This window comes from Phyllostomus hastatus, unplaced genomic scaffold (assembly GCF_019186645.2).
Source record: "Phyllostomus hastatus isolate PE091 unplaced genomic scaffold, TTU_PhHast_1.1 phas_contig_402, whole genome shotgun sequence".
NCBI classification, from domain to species: domain Eukaryota; kingdom Metazoa; phylum Chordata; class Mammalia; order Chiroptera; family Phyllostomidae; genus Phyllostomus; species Phyllostomus hastatus.
This window is the reverse complement of record NW_025333873.1, coordinates 10684093-10710199: the sequence shown is the minus strand read 5'-3', so window position 1 is coordinate 10710199 and position 26107 is coordinate 10684093. Positions and strand designations below refer to the sequence as shown.

At 46.8% G+C, this 26107-nt stretch overlaps 1 protein-coding gene across 1 annotated transcript in view; it reads right to left on the bottom strand.

Annotated features, from left to right (window-relative positions):
* The window catches only part of CYRIA (CYFIP related Rac1 interactor A), a 95844-nt gene that overhangs the window by 4735 nt on the left and 65002 nt on the right, over nucleotides 1-26107 (bottom strand). The window contains exons 3-11 of the mRNA XM_045844529.1: nucleotides 20791-20870; nucleotides 10890-11011; nucleotides 9512-9617; nucleotides 7502-7638; nucleotides 6955-7032; nucleotides 6659-6775; nucleotides 6489-6568; nucleotides 5015-5141; nucleotides 676-746 (exon numbers count right to left, since the gene is read on the bottom strand). Of these exons, the coding sequence (XP_045700485.1) occupies nucleotides 676-746; nucleotides 5015-5141; nucleotides 6489-6568; nucleotides 6659-6775; nucleotides 6955-7032; nucleotides 7502-7638; nucleotides 9512-9617; nucleotides 10890-11011; nucleotides 20791-20860 (908 nt within the window). The 5' untranslated portion in view covers nucleotides 20861-20870. The remainder of the gene's footprint in view (nucleotides 1-675; nucleotides 747-5014; nucleotides 5142-6488; nucleotides 6569-6658; nucleotides 6776-6954; nucleotides 7033-7501; nucleotides 7639-9511; nucleotides 9618-10889; nucleotides 11012-20790; nucleotides 20871-26107) is intronic.

The following is a 26107-nucleotide window of genomic DNA, read 5'->3' as shown; positions in this document are numbered from 1 at the left end:
CTGAAGGTACTCGGGCATTTCTCATTCACAGTGAGGAACTGTCATGAACTACAGCTGCTAGTATACTCGAGCATACAGAGACTGTGGAATGGGGTCTCCAATTCTGGCAGCTGCAAATGGGACACCCAGGGAGCCTCGGAATAAACACGCACACACACACACACACACACACACAAATGGATGCCTGAGCCCCACCCCCGAGATCCCCATTCACTTGGTCTGGGCTGGATGCTGAGCATCAGTGTTTTCTAAAGCTGCCCACATAGATCCTACATGCAGCCAGTTTGGGGAGCCACTGGTGAAGGAGGAAGTGAGGCCTGGGAAGCTGCTCCACCTGATGCGTCCCTGCTAACCACAGCCACAAAGCAGTGTGGCCCGGAGTTAGGCCCAAGGCCCGTGGGGTCACCCAGACCCAGGCTGAGGTCCTAGCTTGGCCAGCTGCTGTGTGGCTTTTGGCAAGTTATTTGATTTCTCTAAATCTCATTTTTTCCCCACCTGTTAAAGGAGATGATGAAATGGTACCGATAAAATGATTTCGTACGCTAGACAGGCTGTTGGGAAGAACAAGGGGTTAAGCCTGGTGGCCCAGCCCTCAGTGCCTAAGAGCATCGAAACTGGCCAAGGGCCGGAGGGGTTGGCTGCCCCTGGCAAGTCTCCCCCGGGGCAGAGGCTCACCTGAGGGCATTCAGCAGCCCCTCCACACTGTCCGGGGCTTGCTCCTTCAAAACCTTTATGCAGCCTTTCATCTGGAAGGAGAGAGCACAGCATTTCATTAACACCCCAGTAATCCTGCCCATGATAAGATCTGTCCGTGATAATGTTTGTCCACAATAACATCACATCATTCCTGCTTGCAGACATGAAACACAGTAATAATGAGCAACAGACTTTTTTCCTCCTCCTCTACACCCCTGCCCCCAGGGCCAGTGAGTTGTTCCTCTGGGGTTCTAGAAGGTTCCACATCAGTTGTTATACTCGACTGCAACTGCACATTTCACATATCTGGCATTTGGGGGCAAAGACCTGCACTTTTGACTTTCTTGTCTTACACTCCAAAGCCAAGTGCAAGGTTTTTCCACCAGTCGGTGCTCAGCGGAGACGGCATGGATTACCAACCCAGTCACTCCATCCCATCCCTCTTCCTAGAATGCTTCTCCTTATTCAGCTGTTTGGTAAACTCCAAACAAGTTTTCTTCCCAACAGCTGAACAGCTGAACTTCCAAACAGCTGAAGATTGCCCACGCCAGGAAGCCTCTTCTGACGGTGTTATGCTCACCAGGTAGAAATAGCCGCCACCTTCCTGCATTTGCAATAGGATGCTGGTATTTAGGGAACCTTGGAGATTCTAGTGCCCAGATTAATGCACCCCCCTCCCTAGACCAGGACAGGGCTGGAGGAGGACAGTGGTTGGGCATGTGAGCCACGTGGAGGCAGAACGACTGGGTTTAATCGGTGTGTGCTTGTACATAGTATGCATATCCTGGACTTTTTTTGACAAGGGAAAAATCTTTCTGCAAAGAATAAAATCACTCATTTTAAAGTCAACTGTTCATTCACTACATTACATTTCAGTACACCACAGGCCTCTTGTATCATGGTCACTTATAAACACTTTCTGTGGGTTATCTCTACCATGCTGAAAGTTTTCCTTAAAAGCCTGATAAACCCTGATAGATTGATGGAGGCAGCCCAAGCACAGGGTTGAGAATCCTTTGGGGGGCCATGTAGAGGCTCATGGAGAAAGAATGTCATGGGCAATCAGAGATGTCAATCATGAGTACAGGATGGGATCAAGCTGGGGGATGTAGAGAGTCAGTCCCTCTCTCAACAGAGCTCATAGTCTAGTGGGAGGAAAGAGACAAATAGCTCATTATCCTAGTGAGATATGTGTTGTTGTAAAAAATGCCAAAGGAGCATTGGAAACATAGATTAGAACCGGGCTGGAAGAGCAGCGGGTACCCTCTGGGAATGTCTAGTTCTATTTCAGGCTGATCGAAGTTGCGGGCATGAATAACAAGATGCAGGCAGGGATGTAGTCCGGGCCAGTTTCCGTGTGGGTTTCACAGCATGTTTGGAAGTCAGGGGCGTTTACCTACAGAAAACACCCCTGATAGGTATTAAACCATCTAGCACCGTGACTCCGGTGGAAATGGATCAGAAGAAGCAAGACTGGAGACTGGAGGAGGGTCCTAAGGGGGTGAGAGTGTGAGGGGGCAGTGTGAGAGGAGCCGGGGGCATGGAGAACCAGGGACAGAGGGGAGGAGTCATCTGAGGTCCAGTCCACAGGGCTCAGTGACTGGCTAAGATATGGGGGTGAAAATGAGGGAAGAAGACAATTCTTCTCCTGGGTTCTGAGAGACAGCTTCTGGTGTACAGACTGGGTTGGAAGGTGAAGTACCTGAGACAATAACCCAGGAGGAGGAACAGCATTGTGGGTAAAGGATTACCTTTGATTCGAGGATGGCCATATTTCAGGTATCCAGAGGAAGTAAAGTGTGGAATTCTGGGTGTCATTTGAGCTAGGGGTGGGGTGATGGATCATTCCATACAATTCTAGGAAATCAGTTGAAAATGCTGTCTCATTTAGCCTGGCTTTCCTCGCAGCCAAGAGCATCACCTATTCTGTAAATGATACATACCCCTCCCCCTCACTATGGGTCCCGGTGACTTTGCTCTGATGACTCCTTTTGCCTGGGAACTTCCCTTCTCTGTGTCCATCTGATAAAATCCTACCCCTTCTTCAAGCTCTACCTCAAAAGCTGATGGTCCATCATGGCCCTCTGCCTCTGCCTTTAAGCAGAATAAGTGTCTTCCTCACCTGGGTTTCTAGCACTCCCTGAACATATATTTTGCATTCTGGGACATGCTGTCTGGAAGTGCATGTAAGAGTTCCTATGTCATGGCCCTATAGGTAAATAGTTGTTCTTTCACAGCTGAAGCTCACTCAGGAGGATTCATAAACCCAGGGCATGTGACTGCTGGCTTAGAAGCAGATTGGAAGACATCTTCTATGTCATCAAGCAAAATGGCCCACCAAATCCATGTTGTGTTTGGGTAGGCCGAAACTTTCTTAAGAGATACATGCAAACTCCAATACGAAAACACTTCTTAGTGAGACCTATGTGAACAAATAGGCTTCATCAAGATGATGTGTGGTTAGAGTTAACATTATATAATGCTTTCAACCTCAACAGAAAGACTCAGTAAATGACAAGCAAGGACAAGACTTTTTTAAAGGTTAGGGATACAAGACATAATTGCACCTTGTATATTTTTAATTATTGACTCTGTGACAAGTTAGCAAATGGCTGTGGTAAATGAGAATGTCCTGTGGGTACCAGGTAATAAACTCAATCCATACTCAAATAATACTCATGGAGTTGTTAATAGAATGATTTATACTCAGTCTATAGTATAAAAATGTTAAGCTTCACAAAGAACACAGTAAAATATTCATTACTATGAACATTTGAATAATATGCTGTCATGTATGTTAAATGTTTTAAAAATAGCAATTATCCTGGGGGTGTCAATTTGTGAAGTATGGACACATAGACACACAAACATCTACACAAACAGAAAGGACCTATGTATGGTGACGGTGGTCATTTCTTGGTTAGGAGGTTACTACAGATAAGTTGAATTTTCTGTATTTTTATTTCCTCTATTTCCCAAAAGTCTTCATACTAAATATTTATTTTGGGGGGTAGACAAAAATAATTACACTGAAAATAATGAAGACTCTGTGAAGAGCCATGTCCTAGCCATGCTAGGAAGGTGGAACCGCAAAAGGAGTAACTTAGGTCTCATTTTTAATTGATAAACTTTCTCACGGACTCATGGCCACTCTGGACCTGCAGACTTTCTGTGTGTCCAGGACTACAGCACCAAAGATTCTGCTCTGTGAAAGGAAGACGTATAGAAGGTGCTGCCCAAACTCAGCATGCCAGAAGGTTAGCACCAAGAGGTCCTATTCCATGCATGGGACATGCTACTGGGTGATGCTTGAAGCAAGGGTTGGGCTTTATCTCACTATCAATAGGAAATTCCCCACAGACCAAAATCACTTGTTTTCCAGTTATATTTATGCATCGAGCAGAAACCCTATGGGGCACCTATTGAGTCCCTTGCTCTATGTGCCACGGATGCTGCTGGGCCGTAAAGGAGACTTTAGTGTACAGATCAATAGAAGTCCCTGCTCTTGTCAATGGACTGCATCTGCAAGGGAGTCAGAAAGTCCAAAATGGTGAGCGCTCTGGGAGTCGGTGGAGAAGGCAGGCCCTGAGCCATGCAGGGACAGGGTGAGGGCATGTTTGAGATGCGTCTTAAAGGAACCCACTCATCAGAGAAGGGGAAGGGTATTCTGGGCAGGGAAAAGGGCTTGGGCACGGGAACCTGGTGGAGTCTCGGGAAAGCATGGTAGGAGAGGAAGGCGGAATGTTGCTTGACATCTGAGCGTGGTGTCTTATAATCCAGTATCTTCCAATGCTTTTCCCATAGAGACTCATAAAACATATTAAAAATATACAGGGCCTAGCACAAATCACACCCCACTGTCATTACAAAACCATAAAGCACGTACTTCTGTAACATCACAATGTCACACTCAAGCACACCATAGGACATTTCAGGTGAAATGTTCACATTAAAACTGTAAATAAGTGCACCCATATTATTACCCTGTTGACCACACTGAGGCAGGCATTCCTTCGGCCGGACCCTGCGTTTATATAGCACCACAGGTAACCTGGAGGGGCGGCTTGCAGCTGAGTGACTGTTCGTCTGCTCAGCCCCCCTCCAGGCTGAGGGGATCAGCACCTGAACATTCCCGCTACACCTCTGAGGTCGGGTGTTCTGTTGTGAGCACACAGAAAAGGTGAAGAAAGCTGCCAGAATGGGGCCCGTATCTTGGAAAGACCATTCTCAGTGGGGGATGGAGGGGAGCGAGAAGCAAGGTCTCTTGGGCAACATTCACGCTCTCTCATGGGAAAGCACATTTCATGACTACGCTTACATCGATCTTGGACGTCTTGCAGAAGGCGCCCACAGGGTGGACGTGGTCGTAGAGGATGATGACCCCCACCATCACCCGCATGCAGAACATCAGCGTTTCCTCGCTGGTAAACCTGCTCCTGTACTCCCTGGGAGAGAGAAGAAACAGCAGCAGGGTCACGTCCGGGCCCGAGCACGCTCATTTCCGGCCCCACATGGGCTCCTTTGGGCCCTCCCAGTCCTCTCCTGAGAACAATCCCAGACCTGCACCCACCAGGTTAACATGCTCTTCTAGAAACCCATGATGACGATCCTCCTTGAATCCAGCCGACCAGCAATTCGGCGTGAAAATAAGGTAAATTAGAGGGCAGTCAATCCTCTTCTCTTCTGCCCTTCAGCGAGCCAGCTCACCGGCACATCACTCCCCACCCATCAATCTCGAATATTTTATGGCAGTTCCCTCTGGCTGTCCGAGATTATGGAGAATAATGGCTTCATTATAGAGAAAAAGAATCAAGCTCATTTCCACAGGGCAGCTTTTGTGTCTCCAGTCAGGCTAACTTCCTTTGTTAAGATGCGGGCTGCAGATTGAATTAAACTGTGGGAGATACCTGGACGAAACGACATACTGTTCACCGGGCTGAGAGCCCTCGTGAGGTTCGAATTTTGTTCGCCTCCCCCGTCGGGGCCTCTGATGATTCAAATAATGCAGGCCAACGCTAGAGGCTTCCTTAATAGCTACTCTATTATGTATGAATTGGCCCCATGATGAAGATGATTACTGTTTTTGTCCTAGACTAAAGCTTAACTTTGCTATAAGCAAAATATTTGAACTGAATGCCATCTTACACTTGAACAGAACATCACGTTTTATAAGGCGTCCTTGAGGCCTCCCCAGCACTCTGCAGTTTGGATGGCTGTATGGGAATGCCATCATGCCCAGGCAGTTCAGACCACGTGTCTACCGGCCCAGCAGGGGCCACGGATGTCAGGGGAATCCTGACATTTGGGTGTGGATTTCCTCATTACTGTGCTGCCTCATCCTCAACAACCTCAACCTCTTTTTAAATCCAGTAACTAGTCCAAATACAAAGAAACTGCTGAGAGCGACAAAAGAGATCTTCATTATCACCCTTGTAACTTCTTGGTGCTAAATCTTCCCTCAAATCTTTTCTCCAATATGTGTATAATAATACCCAAATATTTCGCCCAATCCTCCGCTTGCTTCTTACACAACCTCTGTAGCATCTTTGATGCGCATCTTGGTCCTGCCATCTAACAAGCTATGCAGTCTTTGGAAAGCCAGTCTTGGCTTCTTCAGCTCTAAAATAGGACAATGACCCCCACCGCCCAGAGTTCTTTATGAAATCAATTCAGATAATAGCTGTGTAAAAAGGATAACGTGCTGACCCGGAGGTTAGGTGTCATCATCACTGTGTCAACAGGCTCCGCCTGGGTGAGGCCCCCACCACACAGGCCCCTCCGGTGGGACTTACGGTGTTTCCAGCATGACCTTGCAGACGCTCGTCATCGTGCTGAGGCAGTCCGTGGTGTTCTCTATCGGCAGGGTTTTGTTCTACATGGGGGACACAAACGGACGTCAGCCCTCCCAGCAGCTTTCACGTGCAATTAAGAGAAAGGCACCTCGTTGCTCAACTCCACTTACTTCGGAGACAAAGTGCATGGTGGCATTGCTAAGGGTTTTCAGCATGGGCGTGGCTTCCGCGTAGAAGAGGGACATTCGATTGGCCATCTCATTATTGACTTCATTCTCAATGTCTAGCTGATGAAAAGAAGGAGAGAAGATGCACTTGATAAAGAGGTGGTCAAAATTCCCCAACGATGTCCTCTGGAAACTGAATTACAGACAAGACTCTGTCTCTTCCCTGTGCCCTGCCTGATACAGACATCAAGAGGGAGGTGGCGACCGGGTACCTAGATGCAGGAGACCCGCGGACTCACGTGCATGTTGTTAATGCGATTGCGACTTATTGTCCTTCTGTAGTAGCTGAAGTCATTCTGAATAGCCGGGTTCCTCATCTGAAATTCAGAAGAGAGGGGAGAAGGCCATATCGCGGCGTCAGATGGGGAATGTGCACGGGGAGCCCAACACTAGCTCTGTAAACACGCCAGGACTTGTCTTTGTCACACAAGAGTCAAAGCAACTGGCGGTTAAAACGAAGTGCTCAGAGCTTCGTGATTTAAAAATATGCCCTCTTTTCCCTGCAGACTGGACGTCAGGATATTTGTTCTCAATGAGGAGCAGACACTCGGAAAGGTTTTCCCTTATTGCATTACGCAGATACTGAATTTTCACATAAAAAACCACCATCTTAAGTCACTTTTGTGACAATGAGTGCAAATTTTCACCACAGGCTATGTCTCTCGAAGGAAGGAGCTACACCTCCCTCATCTCTCCCCATCCCCCTACCCCACAGCTCGGCAGAGAGCCTGCACACAGTAGGCCCTCGGTGCCGTCTGTCCAGTTGTCAGAGACATGTGGCCTGACCTTCAGCTCATCGAACCGCAGGGTAAAATGCAGAATTTCCGCAAACTCCTTGGCCAGGGCCTGCTCCCGCTCCAGGTGTTGGGTTGGCGTGTAGGGTGGACAGGTCAGAGATTCTAGTAAACTCTGGAGAGCTTTTTCTGGAAGTCAGAGGGGTAAGCACATATTTGAGGTGGCCCACAGAGACCCTTCCAAAAGCACCCTTTGCAGCCCCAATGGACACTCGCAGGGAGAACCTGCTGGGGTCCTTCCTCTCCCCGCCCCTCCCTGTAGCAGTGTGCAATGGCAGGTGTGTAGATGAGGAAGAGGAGTTGCTCGGGCTGAGCAGGCGGTGTCCACTGCAGACCACCCCCAACCACACAGTTATGCAAATGCCTCTCAAAGCTCAGCTGTACCTTCACCTGTTGAAGTGCTAATAGTGTCAGAGAACCATGAACACATGTTTTGGATCAAGGGCATGAGACAGCCGTTCATGATCCAGGATGAGACAAGGTGCCCTGAGCACGTGGGTTAGGTAAGCTGCTCTGCAGGGAGAGACCTTGGGGCCCCTTCCAGCTCTTCTCTGCATCTAGCCTCCCCTAATCCCAGCAATACTTTTTCTGTAAACCCATGGCTGCATCTATGCAATAACGTCCATTATTGCCCCTGACACAGTCTCATGACTTCCACTTGTCTGTTTCTATACATTCCTTCCACTTTTCACTTAGATATCTTTCTAACAACACAGAGTCATTTCATCAGTCCTCTACATAAGGAAAGGGTCGGTCAACTACGGTTCCCAGGCCAAATCTGGCCTGCTCTTATTTAAAAGTTGTAAATAAAATTAATAAAGTTTTATTTAAAAGTAGCCACACTTCTTCCTGTATACATTGGCTATGGTGAGTTTTGTGTGGCAATGGCAGAGTTGGCTAGCTGCAACAAAGACAGAATGCCCCACAGGCCTCAGATGTGCATTATCTTGCTCTTTATGGAAATGTTTGCCAGCACCTGCTCTATAGTCCTTAAGTGTCCTTCACAGCATCTGTACGAGGGCATTTCCAGCCTTTTCCATCTCTGGGAGTGCCCTGTCTACTGAGGCAGCTAGTTCTACTTTGTCCTGCTCTGGCAGGCGGATCTGTTTTCTGCTGTTGAGCTGAAACGTGGCTCCTTAGGGTTTCAGTTCATTGGGTCTAGAGATAGACTTTGAGGAAACAGAGAAATGGATCCTCCATCAACCTGAGAGTCTTCAAAAACTGGTTCAGTTCATTCAACTACTCCCTCTGGGTCTTAGCGTCCAGTGCCCTCAATATCACAGCTGGTATTCTCGATTTCTCTGTTTTCCTCTATCTAAAATCTTCCATTCATTAATGGCAAAAGTAGGGAAGAATAAGACTACCCCTTCCTCACTCTAGGTAGCTAATGAAACCTCAGGTACACTACCTAATGAAACCTCAGATAGCTTCACTGGTGAGGGGAGCGGTTACATCATACTGGTGGCCAAGCTGAGCATCACAGCATCTGCCTATTTTCAAGCAGACCTTAACTACACTCTTACTTTTGCAAAACCATCCTGTACCTGTACAGGGTTGTTTTATTGTTTGGTTTGGTTTGGTTTGGTTTGGTCTGGTCTAAAGCTTAAGTGCAGAACATTTTGTTTGTATTAAATTTATCACATGACTCCAGACAACCTATTCTTCCCTGGGTGAGTGGTAACCTGTATCTCCCAAACTTCTCTGTTATCCAAAAATGGGATCAGACCACAGTGCAACCGTTAAGAGTCAGGCGTAGCTGCAAACAAGATCATAGGGACCACTAATAGAGACACTCCGTATGTGCCAAGAAATTCAGAGGAAGAGGCGTTGAGGGGAATTGAAGGAAATGAAAACAGCATGGACAATTGTCCACCAATGGCCTCTGGTGACACAGAGGATGGATGCGGGACATTTCCTAAGGCAGCAAGGGCTTCCCCTGGTTGTCACCAACACCCAGTAGAACCTCACACGTGGGACTTGAGAACCGCACACACGGACTCACCTAGCCTTATGGAGAACTCATAGAACCTCTTTAGCCTCACGACCAGAGGACACACTGCATTCCACGCTTTTTCCTGAAGCTGGATGTCGTTGGGGTTTTGAATTGCCTAGGGAAAGAAACCACGGCACTGTTTAGAAAGGAGCGGTAAGCTCCACATCTAAATGACTTAAGACTGAGAGAGGATTTAAATTTTAAGAAGCACAACGTCTGACGCAAGTTGCTGATATGTCCTCCCTAAACGTGGCATCAGTGCATCGGACTGTCCTCCCAGATGTCAGTTAGCATGGAGATTTCAGAACTTGAATATATTGCAAATGACTCTACAATTAGCTCCAGTGTCCACTTCCTTGTTTCTCTTATCTTAAATGTAATGAAATGCACATCTAATTGGAAGCAATGCAACGCTCCTCCATCACCATTTATTCTTTTAAAGCAGAGCTGGTGCTCATTATGAATTGAAAATTCTGTACATCTCTCCTTTCTCTGTAATACGTATTACATTTCGGCAAGTCTGTGATGTTGCCTAAATTACCAAAGTGAATGGTGACTCCCTAAGTAGAAAAACGACCTTTTAACAGGCCGTTCCTTTCTTAGAAATGCTGTTTTGTCTGGGTTTCAGCAGCTGGGGAATTGTGATCTTAGCCGTGTTTTTTTTTTCCCCGAATGAATTTGGCAGGGACCACGGATGTGAGTGTGTACTTGCATGCATGCATGTATGTATGTGTTGATACTTTCACAAAACTAATTATTTCAAATAAGAAGAGTGATAAGTTTCTTGCCTTTAAGGTATTTGGACGTTTCAAAGGCCACACTGACAATTTCCTTTTTTTTTTTGTTTTGGTCGTTGTTTTGTTTTTCATGTATTTATTTATTTTTAATCACATAAGTCAGTTCAAAACGACAGGCTTGCAGGCTACTAAAACTGAGATCATTTATGACTGTTGTCTGTGGTGCCGGTGGCACCTGCCCAAGTTATTACAAAACGTTGGAACATTCATGTAAACCCAGCCTCGTGACTCGTATTTCAACTGCTGCCCATAGACTCTGTATGTACGCTTCCCGTGAATGAAGTAATATGCTGGCAACTTATTGTTTAAACGGGAGTCCTGCAATATCATATGTACGTCTGAGAAGAGAAAGGCTGATGTTTGACATGGTCCACGGTGGCGTGTGCTCAGATTAATGTACTGGGATCAAGGGGGCCATTCATACATTCTTTTTAAGGACACATCATCATCCTTGTTCTTCCTCCCACACTAGGAAACACTAGGTCTGTTACTTAATGTTGTTGCTATTGTGTGTGTGTGTGTGTGTGTGTGTGTGTGTGTGTCCCTCCCCCTCCAGGGGCGCTGTCAGTTCGGTAGCATCACTGGCGTACATCTCGGATCTCCGGCCCCGCGCCCTTGTAAGCCTGCAGGTCTGCGAGGATGCTCTCGGAGTCCTGGAGGACGGCGCTGATCTGGTTCCACACTTCCCTCTCTCCTTCGGTGGGCTGGGCATCTACGCGGAAGGGAAACCAAAAGACACAGAGTGCTGGTGGTTACAAACATCTGGGGGAGAGGGTGGGCACGCAGCTCTACCTGTGAGACCATCTTGTTTTATCCCTGCAGGGCTGGTGTTTCCTCTGTAGCATAACAAGTACCAGGAAGGGAACATGAACCCAACTTCTGCCCGCTGCTCGGTGCAGAGCAGTCATCAGTGGTTCTGTGTGCGTGAAACCAAGCATGGTGGAATCCGTGCGGGTACTCCTTTACTCGCTGAACACACTTTTCACACACCTACATTGTGTTGAGTGGTGCACTGGATGGTAGAAGGTATGATCATTATATTTTTGAGTCCACTTTTTAAACAAAATCTGAGGATATGTTTACTGATTTTGTTTCTGAACAGAGAGAGACATTGATATGAGAGAGAAATATCAATCGGTGGCCTCCTGTATGCTTCCCAAACAGGGATCGAACCCACAACCTAGGTATGTGCCTTGACCGGGAGTTGAACCCACCACGTTATGGTGTATGGGACAACGCTGGCCAGGGCTGAGTCCACTTTTAACAGGAGAAGCTACTGAATGTTTTCCATTATGATTAAAAATCCGTGAATCCGAGTATAGGTGAGAAAAACCATCCCCTTCATATTTCCATATAAAAGTCAGCTTAAAAGATTAGATAATCACCCTCCAGAACCACACCAGAGCTGTATCTTTGCAGAGCACAGTACAACAAAGCACTGAGATTTCTCACTGAACAGGAACTCAAGAAGTGTGGGAGTTCGCTTTAGAGACACCTACCTGTACCGTTTTGACCGTGAACGTTACCCACAAAGAATAAGTGGCATGTGCAAGTTTGTCTAAATGAAGAACGTACTGTAAGAGGCACGGAAGCATCCCCTTAGCCCCTCAGTGAGTTTTCACTCGGTTACGCCCCAGCAGCCAATACACGCTCGCGTCCCAGGAGTGGTTTACGCAGGCTGGTGGCTGAAGGCCGAGTGGAGTTCAAGACTGGGCTTTTCTCATCTCGCAATACCTAGAAAATGGTTACTTGCCTAGGCTAGTAAGAACATTAATCTCCATCTAAAGCAAAGGCACTGCTAATGAAGAACAGAGATGTAATTTCCCAAAACTCTCTTTCCAAAAACCAAAGTCCCAAGGCACTAAATCCTTTCAGAAGACCTCATCGACGGAAGCGCTAGACAGAGTCCCGCCTGGTCCAGCGCTCCCCCATATCAAATCCCAGTTTGGACTCATCTTGCTGGAAGCACAAAGGGTGGATCCCGCGAAATGTAATAATTCATGGTGTTGCTCCAGGTGTATAAAACAGGATTCACAAGGCAGGTGATACCTAAGCCAGGCGTGACCAGGCTGACCGGGCCTTTGGAAAGGCTGAGCAGCAGAATAGGGTTCAGGCCAGCCGTGGCCACTCCGGCTCAGCGACCATCTGCCCATCCTGCACTCACCCAAGGCCAGACCCCTGAGCAGCAGTGTCCATGGGGAAATATTTTAGACCATTTACTGACCAGGTCCTGCTATGGGTAAGGACACCTGGGAAATGAAGGGTGTAGTTCTCTTAGAAAAACAACAACAACAAACAGACCCTGTAGATTCTTCAGAAACTTTGCAAACTGTACCTTCCAGGAATAAGATGGATTTCAACCAGGGAACCTGCACACCAGGGTTCCGAGAACAAGAAGGCAGGGGTGGGCTGGGAGGAGGGGACTCCACTTCATGGACGGGGCGGGCCCTGGGCAGGGCAGAAGGAAGGTGAGGGGAGTGTGTTCACGGACAGCACGGGCAGGCTGGCCGCTGGGAGGGCGAGGCTGGGCCTGGCGCAAGGAAAAGCCCCACCAGGCTAGAGACCTGGCTGCAGCCCGGAAACAGGCGGGAGAAGGGACGCGTTGCCCCTTTATCTTTTGTGACTGTCCATGCTTTCCCACAAGCACTTGCTACATTTTCTGGCTACACTGTTATCTACCATATTAACCACTTTATATTTGAGCTTTCCCTGCCTTTCCAAACTTTTCTCTACGAGCTTGGGGTGTCTTAAAATAGAAATCTAAAACCCACCAACTACAGGAAGCCCCCCAACTGAAGAAAGCGTGTCTGTGGAACAGAATTCCAGGGTGATGCTGGCAATTTTCAAGTAAGAAGAAAGTCAGGGAAAATAACAGAGACAAAAATGCAAAGCAAATACTCTGGTAAACAAATAAAAATCAAATCCTTTCCCTCTGATGAATGTATTGAAAAAAAATCACAAGCTAAACAAAGACAACGTTCTTAAAGAGATGTATCTTTGAAGAAGTGAAAAGAAACATTGAGTCAGTGACCAAGATTCTGAGGGGTAAGTCTACTTGACTATAATTATAAAGTAGGTATAAAAGGAGAAGACTCCAGGGAACCAGAAGATGGAGCCTTCTCATCTTGGCTGTCACACAGCTCTAGCTTAGCAAGCCACCACTTGGTATGACATTTCAAACAAAACAGAACTAAAGCTGAGTGGACTGGAAGAGGGGTGCTGGGAAACGGAACCCCAAAACCCATCCTGTTGATGATTACTGGAACACAAAAGGAGAAAGATTTCAAAGTTAGTTTTTTTTTAAGATTTTATTTGTTTTTTAGAGAGGGAAGGGAGGGAGAAAGAGAGAGAGAGAGAGAAACATCAATGTGCGGTTGCTGGGGGCCGTGGCCTGCAACCCGGGCAGGTGCCCTGGCTGGGAATCGAACCTGCGATGCTTTGGTTCACAGCCCGTGTTAAAGTTGCTTTTTAAAAATAGCATTCTTAAGTGCTTCCCAAATAAGACAGCTTCTGATAGACAGGCGTAGAAGGAGCAGCACTGTAGATAAGTGGGCTTTTCTCTCTGTCCCAGGTGAAGGGACACTTTCTGGTGCCGACATTTAGGAGACCGCAAGGTGTGGTGGCGGTGGTGGCCCTTCTCCCCCAGAGAGGGCAGCGCCGAGGGCTGTGGGGGCACTTGCCGCCACGCGCACTCTCTCCTGGCAAAGGGAACGACCTGAGAAACAGGCCCCCCGTCCCCAGCCAGCGTCTCTGGGAAAACGTTTCTCTTGGCAGACGCCCTGGTGTCCTGTTTGAAATGTTTCTCATACAGCCCATGTCGCAGGGGTGGGGTGGGGTGGGAGAAACCCATCCACCTTTCTTTCCTCCTTCCTGAGTCAGAAATGAGCTGGCTCGTTTTCTTCCATACTTCGTGGGGGTCATTGCACACCCTGGTTTTCCTCCTCCCCCTGTTATGGACCTGAGGCCACCTCTTCTTCCAGTTAAGAATTAGGCCCCAATGCCATAAACACGGTCCCTGCCTTCTGGGCCAGGGGCAGGGTTTGCAAGAGTTTCAGGGGACCCGAGTCCCGAGTGGCATCAGTTTTCAAGGTAAAAAAATGCTGGCTGGGAGAAGCTGTAATCTGTTTCTCTGTTTCTCCTTCCAAATAGGAGAAGGACTGGGTAACCTTAAGTGACATTTGGTGTCGGCCCATGTCCCTGTGGAAGTCCATAATTCATCCTACTTTTATCCTCCAGCGAAATGACCAGTCGGCACTAACTAATGAGAATGTGATCCGTTAGAACGTAGGACGCTGGCCTTGCTTCACTGCACATCGTGTCTCCCAGGTCTAGCAAGTGCCTGGCACACAGTAGCTGCTCAAGGGAGATTTGCTGCATGAATAGTTGAATGAGTTATTGAAATGTGTTTCTCACATTATGTTTTCATGGTGATTTTCCTGCTTGTCTTTGAATTCTGCGATCTTTGGAGACAAAGTTGGTCTTCTTGTCCTCAGAGCCCTGACATGTGCTACCGATCAGAGACTCTCAATAAACATGTTGTGAATCAGTGAACAGTGAGGCAGAGCATGTGGGTGTTGGGGAACAGCGAAAAAAATCCTAGTATTTCTAGGGGCTGCCCTCTCTCTCTTCTCCTCCAGTGGCTGTCGTACCGCTCACTGTTACCATGAAGATAGATGTATTTGCTGACGATCAAATCGCCTACTCACATTTTCCTCGTGACGTGTGTTTTTAAATCACCCACCATTTGTCTACAGCCTCAGTGTCTCCTTGGTTTAGTTATCCCACTAACAGGATATCTGTTGGGTGAAACACTGCAATTATGTTTATTCTCCCAATCTTAAGGTTCTTATCCTTTATGCTTTCTCTGGAATATTCCTTTGAGACACTTTGGGGTTTATACTTTTTGAATTCTCCATATTGGTAACCATATTTTTAAAAAATGTATTGTGTCTGCAGTTGACAAGGAGAGACATCTTGAAAAAGACCTTGATGAATTAGTAATTAAAAAGAAGGCTATTATACTTAACCTATCAGCAACCTCACAAAGCATTTGCTGAGTGAACAGGAACTCTGAATTACAGGTATTGTTTTTTTATTTTAACACAAGGACTGGCATTTAGTCAAAAGTACTCACACACACGCAATGTCCACCAATAATATTACTGATGGAAATGGGTGTTCATTTCCCTTTGCAGCCAGTGAACTCTCTTTGTGATGCTTCATCTAAGAACCACATTCTACACGTGTGATCATCCCCCCTGATTTCACTGAAATTGAGGGGAACGGTTACAGAAAGCCGGGGCTGCTGCTGTCTAACAATGAAGCTGTTACAAATCGCCGTGATTTACACGGGCAATTTCAGAAACCAATACTTCCAGGAGCCTTGGAACCAGCCCATCCAGGCCATTCCCCGAGCAATGATTTAAACCCCTGTCCTGGACTTGCTATTGTGGAAGGTGTGAACATGTATCATGTGCTCTGTGACCTTGAATGCATGCATTCACTCTCAAGAACTCGCTGGATGCCGAGCACCTTGAATTTTTAACGGGAAAGAATTCCCCCATCAATTAAGAGAGTGAAACCGGCATTCATTTGGTTTGCAGGGGAGCTGTTTAGCCCTCTTTGGCTCCGTTTGCTGGTGACGGTGGATAGTAACCGTCAGCATTTCGGTGTCACCGGGGTCAGGTGGGAGACGGGGATATTTACTGGAAGCAGAATGCTTGGCATTCCACCGCGGGGAGGGAGAGGAGAGCGGCTATGTGTTTTGTTTGTCAGGAATGAACGTCTTAGGTGAGCATCCCCCAGGGCGGGACAGCAGGGCTCAGCCCAGAGCAGGCCTGCCACATCAAAAGGTCCTTATCTTTGAGAATCGGCCAAGGATGCCATCTGTCTTCACGAGCAGCAGGAACGCACATACCTTCGCCTAACAGCCTCCGTGGGGCTGTATAGAAGATCTGACAGAGAATCAAACACATTCACCCAAGATAACACGAGGGGACAACACGATTTATTTGGAGATGTCTTTGGCTTGGAAGGAATCCCTGGCATTTCATCAACAGGATACAGCACTATCTCTTTGCGCCACCAGCTGTTGTATAAACACCAGGGAAGGGAGAGCAAAAAGGATTTGCCGGAGCCATAAATTAAACCTATAGCACTTCTTCCCAACCCACTTCCTCACTCCTCCACCCCTCTCTCTTTCAGGGGAAATGAAGAGGCATAAATAACTATCTATCATTAACATTTGGGGATGTTAAAATGGCAATGATTTACAGCACAATGCTGCAAGCGCTTACAGAAACAACATAAAATCGCACGGGTCCATGGGAAAATATCAGTGTGGCTGGAGTGACACATGTATTTGTACAGGAACGTCTGTCGTCCCACACCAGAGCCCAGAGCCCTCTCCCGTGGAACGACCCACGAGGCACTGCAAAGGGCGGTGACGTGAGAGGCGCCTGAAGGCGGGTCCACTTCGCTCACGTGCCACGGGATCCCTGTGATGTCACAGGGGCAGGGGGAACTCCAAGATCAGAGTGTTTTGAGACCCAAGTCCTATTGCCAGCTTTGCCATTCACTATTAGACCCCAGGGCAAACCAATGAATCTCTCTGGGCCTCAGATTAATCCTTGGTGTAGAGAGAAGCGAACAAGGGCTCCCTAGTAAAGAGGCCCTGTCTCCTCCCTGGATGGTCCTGTGGGGTCGTCATGAAGATGTGGACGTCCATGAAAAACACTGAAGAAGTGAAAAGTACTGGAAATTTAAGGAATCTGCAAAAGCAGACTCTGAGGACTAGACCCCTGCATCAGAACCCGGAGGTGAGGCTCAACTACATGACAATGTTTTGCCACGTGTTTCTAATGATCGTTTCAGTCTGGGAATCGCTGGCTGGATCTCCCTGGAGGGCTGACGGCTGCTGCCCACTCGGCACACCCCGGCGGGCGCACACAGCTGAACGGCTCTCAGCAGGTCTGCCGCCACACGGCTTTCCGTCCACTGTCCCCCAAAACCATCCCTCATGAAAGACTGGGCTGCATTTTACTCCCCCTCAGTCTCTCAGCCTTCAAAGAGGAAATGCAGGCATGACAAGTAGGGAGAGGAAAAAAAGAAAAAAAAAACAGTGAGATGAAAAAACAACAATGAAAAAGACGTTAAGTGGTTGTACAGAAAACGTGAGCATAAAGTATAGGCCTCACCGCAAAGGTCAAACAAGAATTTAAATCAGATCTACACAACGGGAAACCTAGGGACAGATGTGTCTAATTTTGTATTACATTGTGACCCAGCTTAATTATATCTATTTGACCTGGTTCAATTATATGCCATCACCGACTTCAAAAAGAACACTCAGCACCCAAAGCTGAGGTGCCAAATTCATTTAAGCTATTGCTGCATGCTGTTCAGCCTCGCTTCCTCCCTCCGCCGCTTACTCCTTAACTCTTTGCCATCCAGCCTCTGTACTCGAAGCAATCAATCTTACGTCCGTTCTGCCAGCGGCTACCAGACGTGGGGCAGCTCACCTCCCAACTCATCATCCCCTTTTCAAGTCCGTCCTTCTTGACCAGGCTGCGTTTGAATCTATGTGTACGTCCCTGCTCTCGAATGCCTGTGCTCTCTTGGATCTAGCCTGCTCGGTCCTGGTGCTTCACGTGGCCAGCATCTGTTACTAAGTCACACCCAGTGATCAGTGCTCCATGCTCAGCTTTAGCGAAGTTCTGGGTCACAAAAATGAGTAGGGCCCAGGTTTGGCCACCGAGAGTTTCAATGTAGTAAGATATCTTTCTTCCTCTACTATGTAGCCTCTTTCCTGGCTCTTCTAACTAATCAGCAGCTCTGCAGGCAGGCTGGAGTTGACTGGGTTTGGTTGGGTTTCATGGGATTTGATTAGGCTTGGTTGGGTTTGGTTGAGTTGAGTTGGATCTGGTGGGGTTTGGTTGGGTTTGGTTGGATTTGGCTGGGTTTAGTTGGGTTTGACCTGGTTTAACTGGTTAGCCTTTTTCAAGTCTAATTTTAAAAGCCATTAAAGTGGTAAAAATAAAGTCTACAGGGATTTAAAGGGGTGGCGGTTTCCAACTAGTGTTCTGTGGAGCACCAGAGTTTGGAAGTTACGTCTACAGCCATCATTCCGTCCCTGATCAGAGTGGGACAACTTAGTCACCTACAAAGTAACACATTTTGTGAGGAAAAAAAAGTCATTTTGTTTTTGGATTCTGCAAATCCTGTTTCCTAAAGTCGGTTTTCAAGAAAGAACCAGGATGGACTAGAAGGGCAGGGAAGGAAGGCTGCGTTATGATTCTCCCTGAGTCTACAGATTTCAGCTCGACAGCAGCAGTACGTAGAGCATGTGGAGCATCCAGGTAAGCCGGGCAACGTTACGGAGACGTGGTAACTAAGAACGGTCATTGCCTAATGGGGTCTTAGGCTGACGTGGGAGACAAGATGTGCAAGCAGGCCAACACAAGAGATGGAATAAAGGGCTTGAGAGAAGCCCTGCGCGGCCTGAGAATAGAGAAGGAGAAAGAGCATACCTCCGGCTTCAGGAAATTGAAGACCGCAGAAGGAACTGGCGCGGTCTTCTCGCAAGAGGTGGCATTTGGGATGGGCTTGAAGAACGAAGTGTTTTTTCTCATAAACCAGGAGAGGTGGTTTCCAACACGTGGAAGTGAGGACAGAAGGAGGAAGGACGTGTTTGAAGACTAGCAGGAGGCCCGGTTGAGAGGACCCGATGGGTCTTGAAAGGAAACGGGCAGTGGACGGAAGGCTGGCTTGGGTGAGCCCGTGAAAAGCACAGCAGCCGAGGGCTGGAGGTGCACAACCAGGGGTCCTCTCCAAAGAAAACGCTGGCATCACGGGGTGGGGGGGGGCGGGGACTAGAGAGCAGACAAGATCCGAGCAGAAGGCACCTTAAGGTGCATTTTTGCTGGAACGGGGTTGATCAGTTCGTGGACCCAGGAGGGAGGCTCCACTGTGGAGGGAGAAGGACATCCAACCAAACAAGAACAAAAACAATGGCAGCAGCCAAAGGAGTTACATGAGAAGTGGCATCTCTGTCATTGAATGTAATCTAGGTGAAATACTTTCTCTTTTCCGAATACTTGAGCTTCAGGATAACTTTTCCTGATTTTCAACTAGTTACTTTAGGCCCAGCAGAGGTTCTGAAAGGAATATATCCAGAGAGCTTTCACCTCTTGGGTTATTGCAGCCTGATAGAGTCTTCCAGCGTTTACCTAGAAAATGTCTGTTAGGAAGTTTAAGCTACAGGTGAGGAAGTTTTAACTTATTTTTAATGTAGGTAAAACTCTTGAACAATTAAAGTTTAAAACAAATTGAAGGCTGCAATAGACAGTGAATACCGGCAAAAATGCTTGCTATGATAGAACTGTAACTCAGAAAATGGGCAACCCAGGAGGAAAGGTGGAAACGTGAGCTTAGTTAATTAAACATGAATGTGTCACTGACTTGTAAATATATTCAATCAAGAAAATAAACAAGATGAAGAAAGAACCTCGGTGTTTATTTAGTCATGATTCACCAGCCACTTTATCTTAGAAAAATATTTAAAGTTTTTGATAAAAGGAACATAACCTTTCAGATAAAAGGACTATATCTCAAAATCCTGAAATAGTGGTGTGTTATGAGATAATATATAAAGAAAAGACAGATGATTAAAAATACATCATCTGTGAGCCTTATTCCTGATTTGATCACTTTTTCTTTCACGTCTGGTGATGATTTGCTGTGCATTAATCTGTGCGAATGAACTACTGTGCGCACTATTTTTCTTTGGTACACAACATAGAAATTCATGAATATTTTTTTTAAAGATACTTTTTTTATTTATTTATTATTATTTATTATTTATTTATTATTTATTATTTATTTATTATTTATTTATTTTTAGAGAGGGAAGGGAGGGAGATAGAGAGAGAGAGACAGAAACATCAATGTGCAGTTGCTGGGGTTTATGGCCTGCAACCCAGGCATGTACCCTGGCTGGGAATCAAACCTGGGACACTTTGGTTCCCAGCCCGCGCTCAATCCACTGAGCTATGCCAGCCAGGGCTGAAATTCATGAATATTTTTAGGAAAAATACATGAAGATGATTTATGTGAAGCCTACAGAAGCTAATCACTTCTAAAATCAAAGAAAACAATGGACATATTTTAAAAAGATGTTTCATTTAACTTTTTAAAAATATTGTATTTATTTTTAGAGAGAGGGGAAGGGAGAAAGAGAGGGAGAGAAACATCGGTCAGTTGTCTCTCATACACACCTGACTTGGAACCCAGCCCACAAAAAAGATGTTCCATTTAGTTTTGTGTTTTGTTAATAGGAAAAAAAAGGAAGGAAAATGATGTTTGAAGACAGAGAAATTCATGGTAACATCTGAGTGCTTAAGTGTCATGTGGCAGTTTCATGTTATCACTTCCTTATCAGCAAGCTGTAAGGTGAACACATTTCATCATTATCTTTTAATTTTTTAAACTTACTTTCGAAATCCAGGAAGAAATGCGGGTAGTTTTCGATCTCTCTGGTGAGGACTTTGAGCAGGTTTCCCATGCCAGCGAACCTGGGGAGGCAGCAGAAAGAACCACGCACCGTTAGCCACGTGAAAATAAACCGCTAAGGGGTCAACCCTGTTTAACAACCTTGAGCGAATACCCCTGGATCCCCATAACCGTACCTTCACACCCTATGAAAAACTCTTCCCACTGGGAGATGAGTAATAACATAGCCACTGCTTCCGAGAAAAGAATCGGGTATTTTAGTTGCAGGCGGCAGAGTTTAAGTACATTCTACAGAGTGTTTCCTTTTCCCCTTCCACTAACTCCTTGAATCCTCAAGGTGAATATTTCAGCTCTGCTCCCTTTCTGTTCCATTGGCATGAAGACCCACCATGGCAATGGACAAGCACAACAGACAGAGCTTTATTAAAATATCGGTCCAGCCCTGGCTGGCGTAGCTCAGTGGATTGAGCTCGGGCTGAGAACCAAAGTGTCGCAGGTTCGATTCCCAGTCAGGGCACATGCCTGGGTTGCAGGCCATGACCCCCAGCAACCGCACATTGATGTCTCTGTCTCTCTCTCTTTCTCCCTCCCTTCCCTCTCTAAACAATAAATAAATAAAATCTTTTAAAAAAATATCGGTCCAGAAGGGGGCGCTTCTTAAAGTTCCTGAGGAAGAGTTTACAGAATACAGATGTGCCACCCCAGGGACCCTCTCCAGCCTCTACAGGCGGCCACGTTTCCCAGAGGCACAACTTCCAGGCAACGCAGAGGCTGTCCTAGTTTGACATTTCAGTGTTAACAAGATGGGGTATTCATGAAACGTAAAAAGTGAAAAGGCATAATATCCTATATATATATAATATATATATTATATATATATATATTCTCAATGCAATTGCAGCCTCAGGCATTTGCAACAATAAATCAATCTACAGAGAAATACAAATTTGTTACCTAGCTGCAATCTCAACCTAAAGAAAAAAATAGGCCAAATGCAGTTATTAGTTAAGAAAACAGGGAAATCTCTGCAGCTCTAGGCTCTAGACGTTAAACCACGTTCTCTGGGAGGCCACTGGTTTCTTCATGCGGAACGTAGTGACACAGGTGCAGTTCGATGCCGGGCGCTGGGCTCCTTGCAAGGCATTTCTCTAAGTCATGATGCGCACACCTCGGCTTGTGAGACATCAACCCGAAAAACCACTGGACTCGGACCAAGCCGTTCCCATGGCTGCGGGAGGTGGTGTGGAATCTGGGGTCCCCCCTGCTCCCCCCGAGAAAACACCCCTATCCTTGCAGCCACCGTCTGTGGAGTAAGTCACTAGTGTGAAGCTAGAAAAGAGCTAGACCATTCAGGGAGGCCTGCTTTCAATCCTAGCTGTTTCCTGCTAGTTCTGTTTTCCAGGGCAAACGGCATCACACTCTAAACCTCAGTTGTCTCGTCTGCAAAACGAATTGTTAAATGTAGCCATTTTATCCAATCATGAGGACTAATGAGACAAAATATAAAATTCTTAGCGCAGCACTTATAGGAAGTGTCAAGAAATGTAATGTGTTATTACTATTGATGATGATGATGATGATATAAATACCATCATCATCATGCTCATTATCACAAACACCTTCAAATAATCATTACGGATTGTCCTATGAAAGGTAAGTTAGACAGGTTGTATGTGGCTTTAGGGAAGAGGAAATCATGAGGAAGACCTTACTCAAGGTCATAAAGGTTATAACAATTTCTAACTATTGGAGTTGTCTGAATTTTAAATCATTTGCCTTGCGAAACAGTGAGCTTCTTGTCACTGGTGGTGTTCAAGTAGAAACGTGCTATATCAACCCTTTAAAATATTGTAAAAATGAGGTGTGCTGGGCAGAGGGCTGGACCGGATACTTCTCGGAACTCTCTCGTCTTGAAGTACATAAACATCTGGGCATTCGAGCAAGGGGGCATGCGCCCACACAGTGACAGGCAAGCACCATGCTTCTGTTTTACAAAAAGATCTTCCCTATTCTTGCTGTCATTCTTCTTTTCCTCCCTTGCCTTTGTGCACATCTTCTTTTAAGATACTTTTGAGTGGAGCCCTGTGTGGGGCAGGTTCCACCAAAATAACATTCGGGGCCGTTCCCGTCCTTTCCTGCGGCCGGGCAGCTGTCCCAACCCCTCAGGGTCTCGGGGAAGGAATCCATTTCCCACTTAAGGAACAATTCCAATCCGGACCTGGAGGCACTTCTTGTAGGAAGATGATCCTACTGGTTAGTAGCAGCCGGCATTCAGATAAAATGCCTTAATGGAAGTTAAATGTTCTTAATTTCCCTCGTTTTGTGCTATTAACGTGTCACAGGAGACCTGAGTGGATTTCACTTTCTCCTACGATTCTGTCCTGTGCGTGATTTCACTGTCAGAGGGCCTAGGTGGGGAACATGTCAAGGCTTTAAAATTAGTCACAGACTGGAAGGAACACACATGGACATGCACCAAAATAGTAGCTGGCTGTAGAATCCCGTCCATTCAAAGGTCATTTAATCTGGTTGGCTGGTGGGGTCAAATATTTTAGAACGTGTATCTTGTATCTCACATCAGCTCAGGTCAGCTAAGGAATTCTCACTATTCCAGATGTTTGATATCAGCGATCGTGGGACATTACGTAGTATCAGGGTCAAGTCCAGTTTTATGCAACACGAGCTCTTTATATCAGTACAGAAACATTTCATCTCCTTCCTGGCAAAGGTCTGATGCATCCCGCCTCCCTCTGAGGTCGACAAGAATTCAGGCAAGTATACGTTGGCTTCAGGTGGACAAAGCAAGTTAATATCACACCAATGGTCACCTGAGTAGAACACTTGTTTTTATTTTTTGTTTTTTAATTGTACCCAGGGCCGCACTTGGAAAGACCCCTCGTCCGTGGGACTCCCACTGCAGCCCCAGGCACTCTCCTATGACAGGCACTCTCCAAGCTTTTCAAACAGCCCCTCAGTGCGGGCAAACTGCATTGCCATGCACCGTACTCCTTGTGACACAGCTTAGTTAATTCAAAGGAAGACTGCTTTTTAAATGTTTTTTCTTGTTCAAGAAAAGGGTTTAAGAGAAGTTTTACACCATTCAGAGGGCACATACTTAGCTAAGCACAGTGGGGGAAAGAGAAAAATGAAAGTAGGATAGGGAGAGAGGCAGGGAGGCAAGTAGCGAGGTCCTCACATTCGCTGGCAAGGGCTTCGCCTCGGACCTGAGCTCCTGCCAGCCCAAGCAAAGGAGCAAAATGGGTCTCTTCCAAGATTTGGTGTCCAGAGAATAAAACAAGTGGATCGCGCTACAGAAGCACAGCCTGTTATGATTAAAAAGAAAAGGGAAAATATGATAGGGCTCAGAGACAGCTGCGGACAAGAGAAATCTCCAGGTGAGAGCAGCCGTATACAGAAGAAGTCGGTCAATGACACGTAGAGCATGTGTATTATTTAAAACCAGTGTGTTGCAGACGTGGTGAAGCTGAGATTTACTTTAAACACACGCATGCACACACACCTCCCCAGGCATCTCTGGGAGTCACCGTCAAGTGCTGTCTCCCTGGGGCCGGGATCTAGTACCTGGGCTGCAACTGAGTGTTGCGACGTCTCAGTTTAATCCTGTGAGGAGGGTCTGGTCTGGGCCCAGCAAGGGGGAGTCCAAGGTCTTGGCTACCAGATGAAGAGGCAGGAAAGGATTTAACGGTTGGATACGTACTCAGGAAGGGACTGCAAATACTACCCTTCAGGTAGCTATAATTATCTTCACGTTTATTGGAAGAAAAAGAGGTTCCGATGGTTAAGCATAGTTCTGAAGACTACGAGAAACTAAAAGACAGAGTCACTTTTGGTGTTGCATCTGGGAACCCGAAGTCTACATTCTTTTCCGTGCAGAAAACCCTGGGGTCCGGACCCCTAGACGGTGTCTGTCTGGGGGTTTGGAGAGTCTGCAGTCTGTGGGGAGTGCACCGGGATATCACATACAGATGCTCATCTTTCCGGGGAGAAAGTCTGCCGTTTCCCCCAGACTCCCAGTGGCCTGCTCCACACTCGTACTCTTCGTGGCTTGTACAGGGAGGGACACACCTTTTTTATTTTAAGATTTCATGTATTTATTTTTAGTGAGAGGGAAGGGAGGGAGGAAGAGAGGGAGAGAAACATTAATGGGTAACTGCCTCCTGCACGGCCCGCAACATGCCTAGTCAGTCATGTGCCCTGACTAGGAATCAGTCCAGCGATCCTTTGGTTTGCAGGCCGGCACTCCGTCCACCAAGCCACACCAGCCAGGGTGAGACACACTTCTTTAGGAATCCAGAGAAGAGAGGGAACTGTGTGGAATGGGGTCTTTCAGAAAAGCTGGCTTATAGGAGAAGTGGGGTGCCACCAGGGAAGGGCGCTGGGAATCTGGATTGGCCCAGAGAAGGCCTCCGGCTGGGGTTGGGGGGTGCGGAGAGGAGAACAGAAGACACAACTTGGGGGACTCGACACGTCTTGCGAACACAGAATACGTATTCTTCAAGGTTCATTCACTGCAAGATAATTTTGAAATGGGCCCTTTCCTACTGTTCTCCAAGTCATCTAGAAAGAGGGTGTTTCTCTACTCCCTGCAGGAAGGCTTACAGAGCCAATATAGACTGCCCACATGTCCCCACGAAGGGAGGCACTTGTCCCCCAGGGGTGACAATTTGGGATGTACACATGGTATTTTCTATGACGACTTTCTTGGCTCTGATTCCAAAACCACTTCTAAGTAGTTGTTTTCCTCCAAGACTCCTTGGTGGAAAACAACTACTCTCTCAAAGAAATAGTTTGCTGCGAATATTTCCAGTTCCCCAAAAAAGGAGAGAGTTAAAGCACATGTGTACAATACGTACGCACACAAACACACACTCTTCCCCGCCCCCACCCCACCCCTGCCCCCATGCCGAAGTCTGTTTTCATTTGGGAGAAAGACATGAAGTAACAGCATTCGTTGCATTCCCAGAGTGTAAAACCAAACAGAATGAACCAGGGCTTGGGTTAAAAAGAGGAGGCCGTAGTTCACCAGGGAGTTTGTTTGTTTTATGTAAACTGTGAGGGAACAAAGGACCTGGGCCCAGAGTGCGGGCACCGTGCATGCGGGCCTTTGCCCGCAGACACCGGAACGCCAGTCCTTGACTTTTATGCACAGGGACCAAGCACTAAAAAGACCTTTTCCGCAGCTCTGACTATCCGAACGGAGAATCCCTAAGCCAATACCGCCTCTGCTAAGAGAAAGCAGAAGATGAGAAAATAAATAAGTTGATAAATGAAACAGCAG